The sequence below is a fragment of the Haliaeetus leucocephalus genome, unplaced genomic scaffold, assembly GCF_000737465.1.
Source record: "Haliaeetus leucocephalus isolate CR32 unplaced genomic scaffold, Haliaeetus_leucocephalus-4.0 Scaffold295, whole genome shotgun sequence".
NCBI lineage: Eukaryota > Metazoa > Chordata > Aves > Accipitriformes > Accipitridae > Haliaeetus > Haliaeetus leucocephalus.
Window position 1 is genome coordinate 1,715,432 of NW_010972731.1, and position 17,223 is coordinate 1,732,654.

Below are 17,223 nucleotides of genomic sequence, written 5' to 3' on the forward strand. Positions count from 1 at the left end.
TCAGGAGAGGTTTCTGAATTCAGAAAACATCTATTGAGTGTGTGATGTCATTTTTATGAAGTCATTCTTTAGATGAGAATTGCAGTTTAGAAAAAACTGACTTCTACTGTAAGTATAGTAAAAGTCTTGTTAAATCCTAGTCTTGCAGAGTGCTTGGGATTAATTTCCTGTTCTATGATACTGCAGTGAATAGCCTCTTTATCCCCAAACTACAGGAAACTATTTAGTGTTTTGTATGAGGTTCCGCAATGTGTGTGTGTTTCAGGGAGCTTGACTTTTAAGGACACGTGCATATCTCCCCTCTGCCCCAGCAGCTGATATAAAATGAAAACATTGCAGGCTATGAAAAAGCAACTGAGAAGCAGTTCATGTAAAACTGTGTACTTTACAGGTATGTGAACTGTGCAAGATTGCGTGTGTAATACTGGCTCAGTTTTGTATAGTCCTGGGGCACAGCAACGGTGTGATTGCTGTATACCTGGAGTAGAAAATGCCAATTTTGTTGGTTTTGTAACTGACACTTTTAAAAAGGATTTTACTTCAGCTTTTAGCAGAAAAGTTATCTCCGATTCTTTCAGTTGATGAATATGTAATTAAAAGGATGTATTTGAATTGGGCTAAAAATTTGTAGTCTAAACAAAAGGTACAGGAATGCTTCAACAGAACTAATTCAGTAATGTTTTTGCTCTTGGTTCTCGTCCTCTAGGAGCGTATCAGAAGCACTACGTCTAATAAAACATGATATTCTGCGTGCTAATTGCAAAAGCTGCGATTCTAAGCTCAGAAGCTGATTCTGGTGGTACTCATTGCTGAGGTGTAAGCAGACAGGATCTGAACACTTGCAGAAACTGGCCCCAGGGTGCTAGGACGTGCATGCTAGGACTGGTTACCCTTTTGACTATTGACTTATTGCTTTGTTTCATGCTTTTTTTCAAAAAGAAGCTAACAAGTATGACAGTTGTTTCTCCCTCCAAAAGACATGCAAAACCTAAGCTTCCAAATCTTACTGTAATTGTTTCTAAGTTGCCCTCTTTTTATTTAAACAGGTCAACTATAACAATATTTACTTACAACAATTTGTGGAGGAAGATGTTGACTCTAATATTATCCACTGTTGGTTTTTTTTCCTCATTTAGATAAAGTACAGTTGTGATTATTTAGGAAAACAGTTCAGAAGAAGAGACAAAATTGAGAAATATAGGATTTAATGTTTAAGAGACACTGGAAGAAATGGATTTTAATCTTGCATGTTAATTTTGGGTTAAAATTTTCCAAATAAAGAGAATTTCACTATTAAAGCTTACTAAAAGCTTCTTTGTGAGTCTCAAAAGCACTGAATTGGATTTTAAATTTTTTTTTTTTTTTTAGTTTAACAGGAAATACCTCATTTTGTGTAAAACTTTATGGTTCTTGTACCAGTCTTGTCCTTTTTCTAGGATCTTTTTGATAGATCTTTTGTGTAGATATCCCAGTTTGTGTGTGTGTAGTAACTCTTGTTAGCTGTCAAAAGAATTGACCAGTCTCTTGCATAGAGGGACTCTTACAGAGTTATTGTCAAGAAGTGGGGTTTTTTTAAATCTTCTTAAGAATATTGGTATGAATTAAATGTAGTTTCTGCTGCAAGACTTCGAGGATTAAAGCTGTATTTACAGATGACGGAAAAAAGGCATTGGACAATTAAAGGCATTTTAGGGGGCTGCAGCTCATTTTGTTAGATTATAGAAGTATTTCATCTTGCACAGATGAGGGAGTGATCCTCTGTACATCTCGGCTACCACTTTAGCTGCTATTGGCAGGCTTTATAGGAGTGCCTTATCTCTTTGATTAGACCTTGACTGCCACTCAAGAACCAGATACCGCTTGCAGCCATCTCACTTCAACTTGTGCAAGCGTGTGATGAAAGAACATGAAGACAGATGTTTAAAGCATGCCCCCCCCATCCCCTGTGTTTGAAAGGCTTATTAATGTTCATCAAAGAAAGGATCCCTTAGTTTTGGACAATTCTGAGCTTTGGTTTGCAATTGAGCGCCCCTCAGAGAGGATTTTGAAAGTTTACTTGCCTCTCTGCTGTGTATTTTCAGGTGCTCTCACAGTTGGCCTTGTGCGACAGTGTCAAACCATCCATGGACGTGACAGGACCTGTATTCCTCCACGGCTGCCTCCTGAGTGGGTCACTACGTTATTTTTCATCATTATGGGAATCATTTCACTAACTGTCACATGTGGTTTGCTGGTGGCTTCCCACTGGCGAAGAGAAGCTACTAAATATGCCCGCTGGATAGCTTTCACTGGAAGTAAGTGACCTCAACTACACAGTTGACCTGTATGCAGGATAAACTGGTGGAGTCTAAAATAACAGTACAGTGTTGTCAAGGAGAAGTGCTTAGGACTCTTACTATACAAAACATTCCTTCTCTTTAAATACCATGTCTGAGAGAAAAATAAAATTCTTCAAAAATTCAGGGGTTGATATTTTAAGTGACTATAATTGAGAGGGATTAATAGTCTGTGGGCCCAAGGTAAGCAAAAGGAAGGGCTGACCCCTTTACTTTCCTTGGGCAGTGCTATTAACTGACCTAAGAAAATGAGCAGGGACAGAAGAGGTCAGTCCTGAATTGTGTGTCTGGTAGTCTTCCGTACATCCCCACTCCCATATATCCAGGACTTGCTCCTTGCAGAATGGAATGACTGAAATTGCTTCCCCTAGGAAGAGGAGGCATCTGAGACTTACTGCAGTCTGAAATCCATCCCTCCTTCAGGTGTCTCATGAATACCTTATTCAGGGTTGATGCCGGTTCAGTCCTGCTTCATGCTCACAGCAGGTGTTTTATTCAGAATATCTGCATCCTAATTGGCTATGCAGGAGGATTGCCCACTGCAGAGCATCTGCTGTGCTTCACAGCACTGAGACTTTTGCTTCCATAAGTGACCCGCTTTAGCTGAAGGGAGGAGTACCAGTGTTTTTCTGCCTCCCTTGATTCTGCTCCTTAGGAGCACCAGCGTAACTCCTCACAGCTGAGCCTTGTCTAGCAGCCCTTTGTTTCCGCACAGGGAAACATATCTTATGGTTACTTCAGTGCAAAAGAAAAACAGTTATAACGAGTAAGGGGAATAACTTTCAAACTTCCTTTTCTTGGTGTGTGTTACAGGCTTAGCCCAACTGTGAAATGGTGCCTTAATGGTGGGGATGACAGCATGAAAAAACTCAAAACCTGAGGGCTTTTAAATTGACTTGAATTATGACATACCACTAAAGGTAGCGTGAACACTAACTAGAAAATGCAAGTTTGTGGTTTACACAGGCATAAATAAGGTTTAATGGAACTCTCTGACAACTAATGATACCTAATATGAATGAGATTTAACCTTGTTTTGGGGAAGGGAATAATACAAAAAAGTGCTCAGCTTCAACAAAGGTACTTCACTGAGGCACTTGTACAATCAAAGCCATCCTTCTGACAACTTTGCTGCACAGCGTATTAAATTAATAGTGCAGCTTTTGCAGACAATGGAGCTATTGAAATGCTGTAGCCATTGTGATTGCCTTTTATTTATTTTCCAGTGAATGATTAAAATAGCAGACATGAGTATTACTGAATATTCCATCCCAACTTTTCCAGCACCCTTGTTTATCTATACATATTTCGTGTATATCTAATGTATGCAGGGAGGGTTTAAACTCAAAATGCCATATCAAATTAAGATGCTTACAGTAAGCTGAAGTCAAAGCTATAGGGGAAAGAGGGATTTTGGAGTACTATATGTTAATAGTTGATACCACAATTTATTTACTGAGGTTTTTCTCTTAATTCAGAGCTTGTATTTTGGGCTTTACATGTTTTAATATTTTTTTTAAATATCACAAATCATCACATCCCTGCATCTTTAGTTTCCTACAACTGTGATGGTTAGTTCAGCCAAAAAATCTGATACCCTAAAGCTGGTTTTTTTTCTGTATATTTCTTTAGGCTTGCAACAGGTCCATTATTAGAAGTCTAAATATAGAAGGACATTCTTTTATTTCAGCACTTCCCTTTTTGTTATGAGATGTTTAATAATGAAACATACTAATTTGTTCTTTTGCAAGTCAGAATTATTAATAATGCTATTAAGACATGATCGCTGCGTTGCCGAAATTTTAAAATTCAGCGTCTTTGGTATTTTATCTCCAATATGTATGATTCTGTGACCTTTGCATTCCTGTTAACGATGATAGAAAATTTTATTGCTTAGCTCACTTGTAAGAAAAATTACTTTTGAAAAAAAGAAGTGAATGGGAGGTAGAGTTCTGCATTTTTCAAAAAGTTGATGAGAATGACTTCCATGGTTCATTGGATGGCAACACAAATGAGTAGCCTATTTGTAGATTAGTATTAGGAAACACGTAGCCAAATGGAATCAGCTTGGAATACCATGAACAGGCCTTTCCTGTGAAGTGCCAGTGCTGTAAGATGAAAATGTGTGTAACTCATTAGAACAGGGTAGGGAAAACTTCGTAGTTGTATTGCATCTCTTCTGCAAGCAATTTAAAGACTCAGTGGCCTAGTACAGGCTGTTAGCAGATATTCTTCTCACAGAACTTTCTGAACACAACATAGGACATGCTATCCTAGCCAGGCAGGGAAGTCTGCTAGGCCTGCCAAGGGCAGCTCAGGGACTGGCAGCTCCATTCTCTTAAAATGCAAGGGGGTCTAGAGTAAATCATCTAAGGGGAAAGGAGTCCTCTTGCTCAGCCCTTCCCTTACAACTCTGACAGCAGCAAGGAGAGCCTGGTAAGAGGTCACTCTTGCCCAGTTCATGCTGGAATTTATACATAAATATATAGCTTATGTTTCTCATGGAATTTTTGCTTGTAATCTTGTAATCTTGGAGGACTCCAGGTTTTTTCAACTGTCTACCTATAAATATGAATTATTGCTGAAAGTGGTCTTTTCTATCTTGTTTAGCTAAGGGACACACGAAGGACAAATGTTTGATCTGTCAATTCTCTTTCCCATATACAGTTCTAAAGGGGTACACCCAAGAGAGTATTTACTAGCACAGCGTTTGCAGTCTTTCCCAGCCATCGGTGGTTTTACTGCACAGAAACTTGTTTTTCTGGCTTCTCTGCAAAACAGCTTTGTGGAGGGGATACTTCCCTCCTCCAGGTCATACTGCATAAGTGACAAAAGTCTTCTAAAGGCAAATGTGAAAGTTTTCCTTTGATTTCTGTAGAGAAGAGTCTTCCAAGAATCACAGTATTCCTACTGATGTGATAGTATTGTCACTTTGGGCATACGTAGTATCAAAACTATCATTCTTGTTTGAGTCCTGTTAACTGTAGTACCAAATTCATACAATGTAATGGAGAGTAGATTACATCTTGGTGTTTGTTTGTCTGCTGTCCAGTTTGTGTGCTTCGTTAGTGAATGAGGTATTGCAAACTTGTGGGTGTGCCTTGTGTGTTGATACCAGTCAAAGATCTGATCAGCTATTCCTTTGTGTGGTATTATTTACTGGTTGCTCAAGTGTGAGCTAACTGTCTATTACCATCCCAGCTTCTATACCACTTCATCACTAATTATGCCCTGTGACATAGTGGCATAAGTTGGTAGCAAAAAAGTAACCTGGCTTTGGTATTGTTCCTTGTATCTCTGAAACTTCTCCCTTTTTGCTAGCCCGATTTCAAATTTATGTAAACACCTTGCCTTTTCAGGGTGCTCATTATGCCATCTTCTGGTTTAGAAGATAGGATGTGGTAAACCTATGCTACATCTCAAACATTGTAATTTCCATGGTCCTTGGGACAGATACTGTTAGGTTCCGTAATTAGAAACAACATCCAGAGCTTATTCTCTGTGGAGGCAACCTTGGTGGTCTTATGTATATTATATCAATCTTGGCTATTGCAGGAATTCACAGAGCTCCCACAAGATCTGTTTACATCTTATACAGAGTCAGGTCTCTTGCCATCTGCTACAACTAGAAAGGGAATTAATTCTGTGTCTGCTGCCACTGAATTGGGTGCTTCTCTGAGATGTATCAAGGGAGGAGATGCTGGACAGAAAAATCATATTTTTACCTTTTTTTCCAGCAGTTACCAGACAGTCTGTTATTCTTTTTGCCAGAGGATTTAAATGCTCATGAGTATAATGGACGTGCTTTTTGGAATACAAGTAAAAATGGGGCAGGATAATCACATTCTTAACAAACAGTAGCTATCCTGCAAACATCTGTCCCTTGTGTTCCCCAGTGAATAAAGTGCTTCTTGAGTTATTAAAGATTTGTACCAGGTGCTGCTTTCTATGTTATGCATATCTAAAGAGGCAAGCAGGTATTACAATGAGCCCTCTAAAGACTAGACCATAGCTTTTTCCTTCTTTTAATACTCTGTATCCTGGATTTTTTGAAGTTGTCATTGGACGCTCAAAACAATTTCAAGCTGAAGAATTACAGGAACTCAATCTTTTTTTGACTGCCACCATTCAGAACCAGACTAGAGATGATTGTCTTTTGTTACCTAATTATTTTTGTTAGAGAAATAAAGTGTCTTTTCTGCAACTTTTGCTACCCAAGGAAGAATTTGAAATCAAAAGCAAGTACTCTTGAGGGAGAAGTTCTTTATGGGTTGCTGGAAATTCACTGAGTTGATACTACCAGATACAGAGAGTTACATTTGGGCTACTGTTTGTATAAGAAATTCCTATCCTCCAGCTTACAAATCTCCTTCTAAAAGAATACACACTTAAGTTAAATGAGCACTTCATATATTGGATTTTCTCCTTAGTGTCTTCTTTTCTTAAAAATAAATTCATCATGCAGTCTTTTCTTAATCACTACTCAAAACTTTGCCATAATTCCTTTGCCAGGCTTCCTAATCTGACAGAGACTTTGATGAATCTGGTTTTTATTTGCTATTTCAGACTAAAAATTCAGACCACACTGACACCCTCACAGCAGAATATGTACACTGTGTGTATGCACAGTGGAAGAGAAGATGGCTGGTTACTTCTGTAGTAAACGTTTGAAATGTGTATGCGCATCAGCATTCTGTGCACTAGCTGCACAGGCAGAATTTTTTTTTTCCTGCTGTAAACTGAGGGAGAGTTGAGGTACCTGCACCCTTCTGTCCTTGGGCAAGAACACAAAGAGACGCTGGGCACACACTCCACTTGGCGGTACCATGCCACTAGCAGGTCTCAGACCTAGGAGCACTGGTGCATGTATGTACAACACACCTCAAAGAACAGTGGTTTAGTAGAGAGGGATAAAGATCTATTCTTCAACCATATCCATGAGGCCATCAGAACTTTTCTAGATGTGTAGTTCTTAAATATAATAAAGGAGATTTAATCTTGAAAGTGCAGGTTGTTTTCAGAATCCTAAAGCTATTTCCTGTATTATTGTTAAAATACAACAGAAGTTTTATAAGTAACTGGAATGCTTGTCGGGGTAAACTGGATGTAATAGGAAGTGTGCTGAGTTATGATAATGTGACTCGTCCTCATAATATTGTTCAAACTGTTACTAATTGTATGTTGCGTTACTAATCACACATCAACCACTGTTTTCTGGACCACTCAGGTATAGAGCTTTTCTACGCTTACACAGATCTGCTCAAGAAACACATATCCAAGCTTTCTCTCCTCAGATGGACCAGGTGTTTGTTAAGATACAATTTAAAAAAGGGAAGCGTTCTTTAAGGATTAGATTGTGTAGTGTAGAAATACATGGACCAATAATCATGTAGATTAAAACCTTCTGATTATTTAATGTTTAACGTCTGGTTGCTGGTTCTTTGGTTTTAATAGATGGCCTCACGAGGTAGCACTGAGCAGGAATGTAGTAACTATGCAGCTGCCAGATGTTTTTTTGTTTGTGCTCTTTTTATTTCCCTTTAAAAAATAATTCACCCGTGCTGTTACATTAAAAGTGAGACACGAGCTCCCGCTAGCGGAACATTAGGGTTTTTTCCTGCTCAGTATTGTCAGCTGAAAGAAAGGCTGATCCTAGTGGTAGCTGCTCTTCACTCAAGGTGTTGTAAAAGCTGCTTCGTGTGTTTGGGAAAGCAAGGAGCAGCTGATGTTCTGATATGGATTGCGGTTTATGAAACTGTCATTTTTAATTTATGCCCAAATCCTGCTTGGACACTTTTTGAATTCAGATTCATCATGCCCATAACTAGTGTCTTCTATAGAACATGAATGTGTTTTCCCCAAAGCTGAGACCTGTGCTATGCAAATCATAAGCTTTGAGCATTAAGATAGAAAATATGTGATAAACTATTTGTCTGGGATAAACATGGAGTCTATTTAAAAAAAAAAAGTTTTTAGTATGGGCATGTGACACTGTAGCTGGATAAACTGGAGCATGTGTATTTAGTTAGGAAGAGCAGTAGTGAAGTTACATTAAAAAATATTGAGGCTGTTCCAGCTCGTCTTTTCTTCATTCTGAAAGACTAGAGACTTTGTCCTGGTGAAGCCAAAGGGGACAGGTGATCTCCTGAATTTGTTTAATGTACCTTTGGAAACAAGAGCAGCTGCAGCACTGCCGACTTCCACAGGAACCAGTGATGAAAGTGATGACTGTTAGTGTTGCCAGTGTTTTTTACTGTTGCTTGTTTGACTTGGGGGGAAGCTCAAGCAGGGAACAGCATCCCCAGAGTTTGTTCCGTCTTTTAGTGGTGGAGAAGAGAAAGGGGAGACAAGGACAGCACCCGTGTCCCTTACGAACAAACAAAAAGCAGCAGTCTGTGTTAACTGAGAGAAGACTGAAAAAATTAGCACGTAATGCACTTTATTCAGGCAGGAACACTGTAACTTGGCTTGAATTTTCTTTTTCATGTGACCAAGTTTATAGGTAGACTTTGAGGACTAGGAGGGGCTTCAGTGTTAGCTGTGCATCATGTTAGGAGATGGTGGTATGTGGCTTTGTAGGGTTGGTGGGATATCTCTCCCCCCAGATATAATTTAGATTTGGCTGAATGGGTATTGGGATGCCATGTTCCACTTACAATAAATAATGTTTGAAACAAAGCTGAAATACATAGAAGTGAAGTAAGAGTAAAGCTCTAAGAGTTGACTGAACTGGTAGAACCAGATAAAATTGTGTGTTATTCTAATACTGATAAAAAACCTAATTGCATATTCTTGCATATGCAATCAAACCAATTCAAAAGCTAAGCCTTTTTATTGTGAAGAATGTCTTGCCTCTTGGAGGAGCTATATTTGGAAGTCATTCCCTTGATCGACACAGTAGAGCCCTGCATATTGCTATGTTCAAACTAAACAGGGTTACTTATCCAAAGGTATGTTACAGGAACACTGACTTTGTCATCTGGGAAAGATTACAACACTGGATGTTCTCTCCTGGATTTGACCAGAGTACTGAAACGTGCTGTGAGGAATGTTGGCCACTATTGATACCTGAAGGCCTGTGAAATCCATAATATAATTCTAATGAATGGCTTTAATAGGAGTTCTGGTTTCTTTTTTGTACATTCACACAGAGTCAGTTGTAAGCACAAACCATGTACATTAAGTCTTAACTGTTCAGGTGAAATAAAAAGCCTCATTGCTTGGTCCTCTTTGTTCATGGAGTCTGAATTTGAAGTTTTTCACTAAGAAGTTTAGATTAAACTGACTCAGAAGACTTTCTTTGTATTCCAATGGAAAATCTTAAGGATATTTCATTACTTCAGGAAACATTCATATAACTTTGGGAAACTTGTACATTTTAACCTAAAAGAATCTGTAATGACAATATATGTGTTTTCTATTTTTAGCAAAATTTTTACAGAAAAGGAATTCATGTGGAAGAATGGGAGAGGGCAACTACGGTTGGAAAAAGACAACTCATAATAGAAAAGGAGTTTCTTCAATGTTGAATGTTAGTTTGTCTTGACTTTGGGGAAAAATTACTCTAACTGGAGAAGTAATGAACTCTGTGATGAAACTCATGGATGGTGGTAGAAGTACATCTACCAAATTTTTAATCTGTAAAGACAGTTCATGATCTAGTGAGCAGGACTGAAATTACAGTCAAAATGTGGGACTTTCAGTCTTTCTTGGAAGTAGATGAGGAATGTTTTGAAAGCAAGATAAAGCCCACTTGGTCATTTCAATCAAGTTAGGTACTGGAATATCTTAGCTCTTCAGTTTAGTCAGAATACTTTGCTTGCTTTTCTGGACTGCTCTATGAACTGGTAAATATTTTTACTTTAACTCAGCAATGACTGTTTTTTCTTTTCTCTTTTCTCTGCAGTGATTCTATTCTGTATGGCAGCCCTAATATTTCCAATAGGATTTTACATCAATGAAGTTGGAGGTCAACCATATAAGTTACCCAATAACACAGTGGTTGGGTCTTCGTATGTACTGTTTGTCTTATCCATTTTCTTTACAATAGTGGGACTTCTATTTGCTGGCAAAGTTTGTTTACCTGGCTGATGAATGTCTGAACTGCAGGACTTTATTTTGGAAAAGAGCAAGACAGAATTGCATTCTCAGGAGGATGCCTAGACCAGACTGTCAAACACTTACTGAAAAGAGGAATGCTTTGACTTGTTCTCACTATGCACTTTGGATGAAAAAAAGGAGAGCCTTTCCCATAACCAAATACAGACAACGTTGACTAATCTCCTGAGCATATTTAATGCAGTCAGGTCTGCACTGTGATAGGAACTAGTGAAGAATGCTTTACACTGAGAAGCATAATGCCCCATGTTACTGTACTGTTCCTGTTTTTAATGTCTAATGATTTGGAAGTCAAAGTATTTATGAACTTTGTGGTAGACCAGAGGGTTGCAGAGGAATTCAAGTGAGGCTGGCCTCGCTGTTTAGGAGATTAGTATTTTACATCTTCCTTCTGATGAGCAAAGCCTTTGGCACCAACGTGGATCAATCTTGCATTACTGCACCAAGAAGCCAATAGATCAAAAGATGTTCTCTAAATGTATGTAACAGCAAGGAGACATACATCCCCTCCCCCATAAGCTCTACAAAAACACTAAGGAACGTTTTAGAGGGGGATTTCTTCCTTATATTTATATAAATATATATATAAATATATATATATTTTGCTGATGCAGTATACAGTGTGTGTGTATGTGTGTGTGTGTATATACATGCATATATATATATGTATGTGTGTATATACACACAAATGGTTCCTGGAAAAGAACTCAGAACGCTTTGCTAGCAAAACACTGTGGTGTGCAAAACTAGAACTCAATAGAAAAAAGCCATTTCTCTGAAGGCCACATAGCTGAGAGTCTTCAGTTTACCTCATTCTTTGTAGCAGCCCTTGATTTTAACAGTTTTTGTAATAGGTACAAACGATCCCATGCCTTTCTAGGTGCAATTTTAAGTTAAGCTAAAATTGTTTTTATGGTAATTTATTTGTATATGAGGGTAGAAGGTGAGATCATGTCATACCTTAAAGTTAAAAACCTAATTTTGGGAAACTGACACTATTTAAATTATTAGCAACTGTTGTACAGAAAGTCTCTTTTTCTACTGCATTGTTATATTAGCATTCATACATGTTCAAGCACAGCATTTTACCATAGATAAGCATTTCTCTAGCACATGTAAAATGCAATGTTTAAAGTAATGCAAACACTATTCCACTGCAAAGATGGATGAACTTATTTTCATTTGAGTATAAATTCATCTTTACCAAAAAATGAGCAATATAATTGTTTAAATAATATATGCCTTGTTTACTAAAGTTGTTATTTTAGATGTGGACTTAAGGGCCACCCAAATTGGAGTAAATATTCCTCACTAAAGGTAGTTTTATTTTTCAACGCAAGAATCAACCTTTCAATCCATAGATGTCATAATTCATTACTCAATCTAACCTTGCAGAAAGTACAATTTAGTGTCCCAGGAAAGCTGCCTGCACTATCAGTATTTATTTTCCAGGTAATACGTGGTTTACCTGAAATTCATTATGAAAACAAAAAAATTGTATGTTTCAAGTGCTGTTTCACTGAGCTTATTAGAAGAACTGCATTGCTAAATAGACATTTTTCTAAAATGTTAGTGAAGGTGTATTTTAGAATGAGGTGGTTGTTAAAATATAATCAGCAGTTTCCAGAATAATCACTTATCACATAAGCTTAAGTGTTTGAAAATAAGACAATTTGCACGATTCTTTTAAACTGTGTGCCATTCAGACCCTAGTGGGTCCCTGTCCTCCTCCTCTTCCTCCTCCCTCTCCACCTCTTCCCTCTCCCCCCTCACAAGGTATTTTAATATGAAACGGTTATTTGCCGAATTAAGTATTTTTTCTTTTGACATTTTTGAACAAACTTGTCACTGGAATGGTCTATAAGTGACTTTTTTTCCAGTCAGCTCACTCACAGGTAGAAGGGAGTGTTTATAGAACACTAAATTTTTCTAAAGTATACTAATCTGTAAATACAGCCAGGCACCTGCTTGGAAGTAATGGTTTAAATATGATTTGGTTCCTAATTTAAGCCTTCATCTGCATGGGTAGTCCGAGGTCCCCAGCGATGTTGGTGGAGATAAAACACAGGGTTCAGCTGCTGGATGTGTGTCTAAATTTTTGGTGTTATCACTGCTGTATCCTAAGCTGACGTATTCACTAAAACTTAGATCATAAATTACGTTGGGAAAAAAAAGCTCTTCTTTTTTTCAGAAATCTCGCTCTTGTAAATAGTTCTAGGAGATTTTTGTAACTGGAACACGGGGGGGGGGGGGGTTTCTTAGCTGCTAAGATTTCTGCCCACCCCACTTACTTATTTCAGTTATAGTAACATCATGTATACAGTGGATTTACGCTTAGATTAAATGGATCATCATTTAATAAAAAAATATAAACAGTTACCTTGGAGCATACCCAGTCTGTGGCTGGCTGGCTGGAAATTTATCTGATCTGCCAGTGCCATTGCTATGAATTATTAAATGATAGCAGAGATTTAACTAGCAGATTGTTTGTTTCAATATTTGAGCATTTTAAGTCCAGAAATAGATGCAGCTATCTGCATTTAAAAAAATCCCACCCAGTAATTGAAGAGACAGCTGTCAACAGTTGCTTTTAATAAGGTCACTAAGTACTATATAGTACAGTATTAATTTATAGCAGAAAATCATATCTTGTAAACTGTATATAAAACACTGTTTTATGGTGCAATCATTTGTCAAACTTATGTCTGTTACTTTTGTTTTAAAGTTGTGTGTATTCTTTTCATACCTAAGAGCATCACTGTAAAATCTGCTGAAGACTATTTATAGGTTTTATTTGCACAAGGTTTTGTTTAAAACTACGGGAAGTTCGTATTGAACATGCCTAAACATCTGTAGACTTTTTCAGTTCATGAAAAGAAAATGTTTCCATATGAATCTCCTCCAAAGGTAATCCCGCATTTGTGTTGAGTGTTTACATAAACTTTTCTGATTCTGCCAGCCATTATATTTAACTTTTTGAAGGACAGCTCATTTCATGTGTCACTAGGGATTCTTATTTAGTCTTTTGCTTCAAAATTCCCCCAAAAGTTTGATGTCCCATCATAATGTAATTTGTGCTCATTTTGTCGTTTATTTGGCTAACAAAATGTAAGACCAGAAACTTAAAATACCTTCAGAAGGAAAACTAGTTAATTTGTCTGTATAAATCTTGTCATTGAGCTCAGCTGAAATAATCACCTGGAAGCCGTTTGTCTCAGACCTGGGCAGGATGTGCTTCCCTGAACACACCAGTCTAACCATTTAACATTGTTTTCCATTGTTAATCTTGCTGGCAAGTGATACCAGTTTCTTGAAGATGCTGGTAGTGTGCAACACCACCTGAGCCCCTTCCTCTGGCTGAAGTAAAGCCACCGGATTAGGGCCTTCCTGTCATACCTGTGTTTCAGAGCTGTTGTTTAACCACTTCAGAACACAACTGTAGATTACTGTTTGCCCCAACACACACACACACACACAAAAAAAAAAAAAAAAAAAAAAAAAAAAAAAAAAAAAAAAGAGGAAAAGAAAGCTGTCCTTTAAAACCTTTGTGAAGGATGAAAATAATGAAGGAAATGGTGTCTGCAGGCGGGTTGTCCTGCCTGGGCGTCGCGTCGCTCCCCGCTCAAGGCCTGACCGTCTGCGTCCCCCGCCCCGGCCTTTACTGAGGATTGTTTTCTAATTGGTTAGAACATTTTTCAATTAATGATTTCCGAACAAATGTTAATACAAACTGTATAAAGTGAACATAATTTTCTTCACTTGTATTTTTGTTATTGAGCAAGTTTATCAAAATAAATTGTCTACTAAAGCGACTGGCCCGGGCTGCGCTGACTGGAACCGGCCCCCTCCCCTCCCCTCGCGCGCAGGTGTCTCCTCAGCCCCAGCGGCGCCCCCCGCGCGCGCCGCCCGCCCACCACCGCCCTCCGGCGGCGGGAAGCGGCGCCGCCGCCGCCTCTCGCTGCGCGGCCCCTGGGGCCGGCCCGGCTCCACCGGCAACGCCGTAACACGAGCGGGGCGTGGGGGTGGGCTCCTCCCGGCACCCGCACGGGGGAAGGGTCGGGTGAGCGCCCGCAGGTGCCGTGGCCTGACGATGCTGAGGTGGCTCGGGGGATCTCTGTCACTGGCGCGGTGGCCGACCAGGCTTTCGGGACGTGCGCGGGGCGGGGGGGGGGGGGTTTGAACGGGGAAGCCTTTCCTCCGGTGAGGTGAGTCTCTGGGGACGGGACGGCGCGGGGGCGGGGGAGCTGAGGGGCCTTTCCCCCAGGAGGTGAGGAGAGTCTCGGGGGACGGGAGGCTCGGGGGTGGGCGGCTCCGGCACCCTCACTCTGTCCCGCTCCCACGGCTGGCTGGGGCGGAGTGAGGCGGCGGAGCCCAGCGAAGCAAAAAGCGGGGCTTGGCGGTCGGTTTTGCTCCGGTCTTACTGCGCCTAAGCCCGAGGGGCAGCTCGCCCGCACGCCTCCATCCCCGCGCCTGACGGCCCGGCTGTCCCCAGCCGGCTGCCCCCCTGCTCCTGCTGCGGCGCACACTGGCCCGTAGGGCTCTGGGCTTTGCTTTGGTTCATCTTTTTGTCTCGTTGAGCTGTGTAGCTAGTCTCCCAGCAGCTGTGCGTACATGTAATTAACTGCATAAAATCCCTTAACAAATAGCTCTGGCAGAACAGTTGCTAAATGCGTTTTCTATGGACGGATAATTGTAACTTCTCTTTCAGCTGTCTTTTAATTTGCTGTTGTCCCACATGCAATGTAATTATCATACAAGTTGCTGACAGTACCTTCTTAAACAGTGTTTATTCCTGAGGATTTAATCTTTTTACTCTAATACTTTGTCTTTTTTCTTTTTTTAACAAGGCTATGTCTATTCATATAATGGATACACACATCAGGAAAATGGCACAGTTGTTGGACAATGATGAGTTTTTGGAAAAAGTTGGGTGAGAATGCTGTTGCAAAATCTTGTTAGGACTTCATATGTAGGTATAGAGTAAATAACTGTACTTCATATATACTATGTCCCTTCAAAACATTTATCATATATCAAATGGAATGTGTAAACAAATGTTGAAGTATAAAACAGTTCCTACAGAAAAAAACCTGTAAAGACTTTATAACAATACAGGAATATTATGGGTAATGAAGTCATCCCATAAAATTCGTTGTCTTGTAGGGTGACCACAAAATCCAGTCTGCGGGGTGATCACGCACTGTGGCAAGATTTTACTATGTCTCATGTAGGACCAGATAATGGATTGCTGGTAACACATATCAACAAGACACAAGATCTGCTGGTAGGCGAGTTTTCCTGTTAAATGGAGCGACTAGAAAAGTAACACGTACCCAGTATAAATAGAGAGTGGGGAATAAATAAGCTGATAGACAACTGATATGTTTCCTTACATGTGTTTGCATATACAAACAGACAGTTTGATAGATATAATCACTGTAGTAATGAAACTACATATAGTTTCTCTGCAGAGATGAATCAGATTGTGAAAAAAATCGGGCAAAACAATAAATGTAAATCAACTGCAGAAGACAATATATAACACTTCAAATTCTGTGAGGCAGGTTTTGGAGATGCTTAATTTTTCTTCCTCTCTGGTAAATCACTGGGGTATTTCTTCTAATTCTTTTACTAAACTCTCCTATTTCTTGTCTTCCTTCCTGTCTCCTCCAAACTAAGCTCTCCTTTCCCTTCCTTTAGCTCACAGTCTGGGGGTATTCTGAAAGCTGCTTTTCTTTTGCATCCCACATCCAAAAGAGTGTGCCAGTACCTAAAATTACGTTGTTCTTGGATATGCACTGTCTACCAGCAGCTATCCTTAGAACTTATATTTTTGTCACATTTGAACAGCACATTTTGTTTCTCATACTGCATTTATTTTTTTCTTATTTCATCCGTAGAGAGTACAAATGAAGAAAATACAGTCTAAAAAGGTGCAAACCACAGAAGAATGGCTAAGAAACTACAGTTTAGAATCCTTGCAATTAACATTAGAGCATCTGATAAATGAAGGCAATATTATTTTGTAAGTGCAACACTGCCCTTTCTATAGTCAGTCCTAATTTGTGTGCATCTCTGATGCTAATTATGCATAGTGTTCCAGGAATTCAAGAAATGGTGTTGAAGAGATAGAGTTTACGGAAGAGACTGTTACAGATTTTGAGTCCAGACTTTCTGAGTAGGTATCCATCTTGTTTATGATTTTGATGTGTAATTGATTCTATATCCCCATCCCCCATGGTTACAGGTACTGCCTTAAATCTTAATTTGTTATCTCTGGGAACTTCAGAGTATCTCAGCATTAAATCCTTTCTGCTGAGATTTATGGTAGGTGATAATTATATGTCACTACAGCTAAGGTTTTTTTATTTTTTTAATGAAGATGCTTATCAACCAGGATTTGAACTGAAGCACTTGGCTCATTTTAGAAAGGCAGCTAGTGAATGGTTGGCTTTTCACAGGTAATACTGTGTATTTGTGGGTTATGTTTACTGTAACTTGGATTAGTTTCAAGTCATGGATCTAGTCATGGTATGTGGAAGTTAAAAGTTTTCTAAGTGAATTTTAAATGTATAAAATCAAGGAAGCTTAAATTGAGGAAAACATTTAATGAATAGGTTCAGTAAACTGTAGAGTAATCATAATGGTTTTGCTGGTCTTCACAATACTTGTTAGACTGTTCCTAGGAGTGCCACTACTTCAGCATACCTCACTGTGTCAGTCATGAAGATCCAGAATCTTCAGAAGGTCCACCTTCAGCACTTGGGCC

General features: G+C 39.2%; 2 protein-coding genes across 2 annotated transcripts in view; both read left to right on the forward strand.

Annotated features, from left to right (window-relative positions):
- LOC104833501 (chromosome unknown open reading frame, human C16orf52) overlaps positions 1 to 11,001 on the forward strand; it is a 29,999-nt gene extending 18,998 nt beyond the window's left edge. The window contains exons 2-3 of the mRNA XM_010570194.1: positions 2,082 to 2,294; positions 10,243 to 11,001. Coding sequence (XP_010568496.1) covers positions 2,082 to 2,294; positions 10,243 to 10,427 — 398 coding nt within the window. The 3' untranslated portion in view covers positions 10,428 to 11,001. The remainder of the gene's footprint in view (positions 1 to 2,081; positions 2,295 to 10,242) is intronic.
- A 4,318-nt stretch (positions 11,002 to 15,319) lies between these two features.
- VWA3A (von Willebrand factor A domain containing 3A) overlaps positions 15,320 to 17,223 on the forward strand; it is a 34,764-nt gene continuing 32,860 nt past the window's right edge. Inside the window, exons 1-4 of the mRNA XM_010570195.1 lie at positions 15,320 to 15,384; positions 15,618 to 15,705; positions 16,355 to 16,479; positions 16,558 to 16,632. Of these exons, the coding sequence (XP_010568497.1) occupies positions 15,320 to 15,384; positions 15,618 to 15,705; positions 16,355 to 16,479; positions 16,558 to 16,632 (353 nt within the window). The remainder of the gene's footprint in view (positions 15,385 to 15,617; positions 15,706 to 16,354; positions 16,480 to 16,557; positions 16,633 to 17,223) is intronic.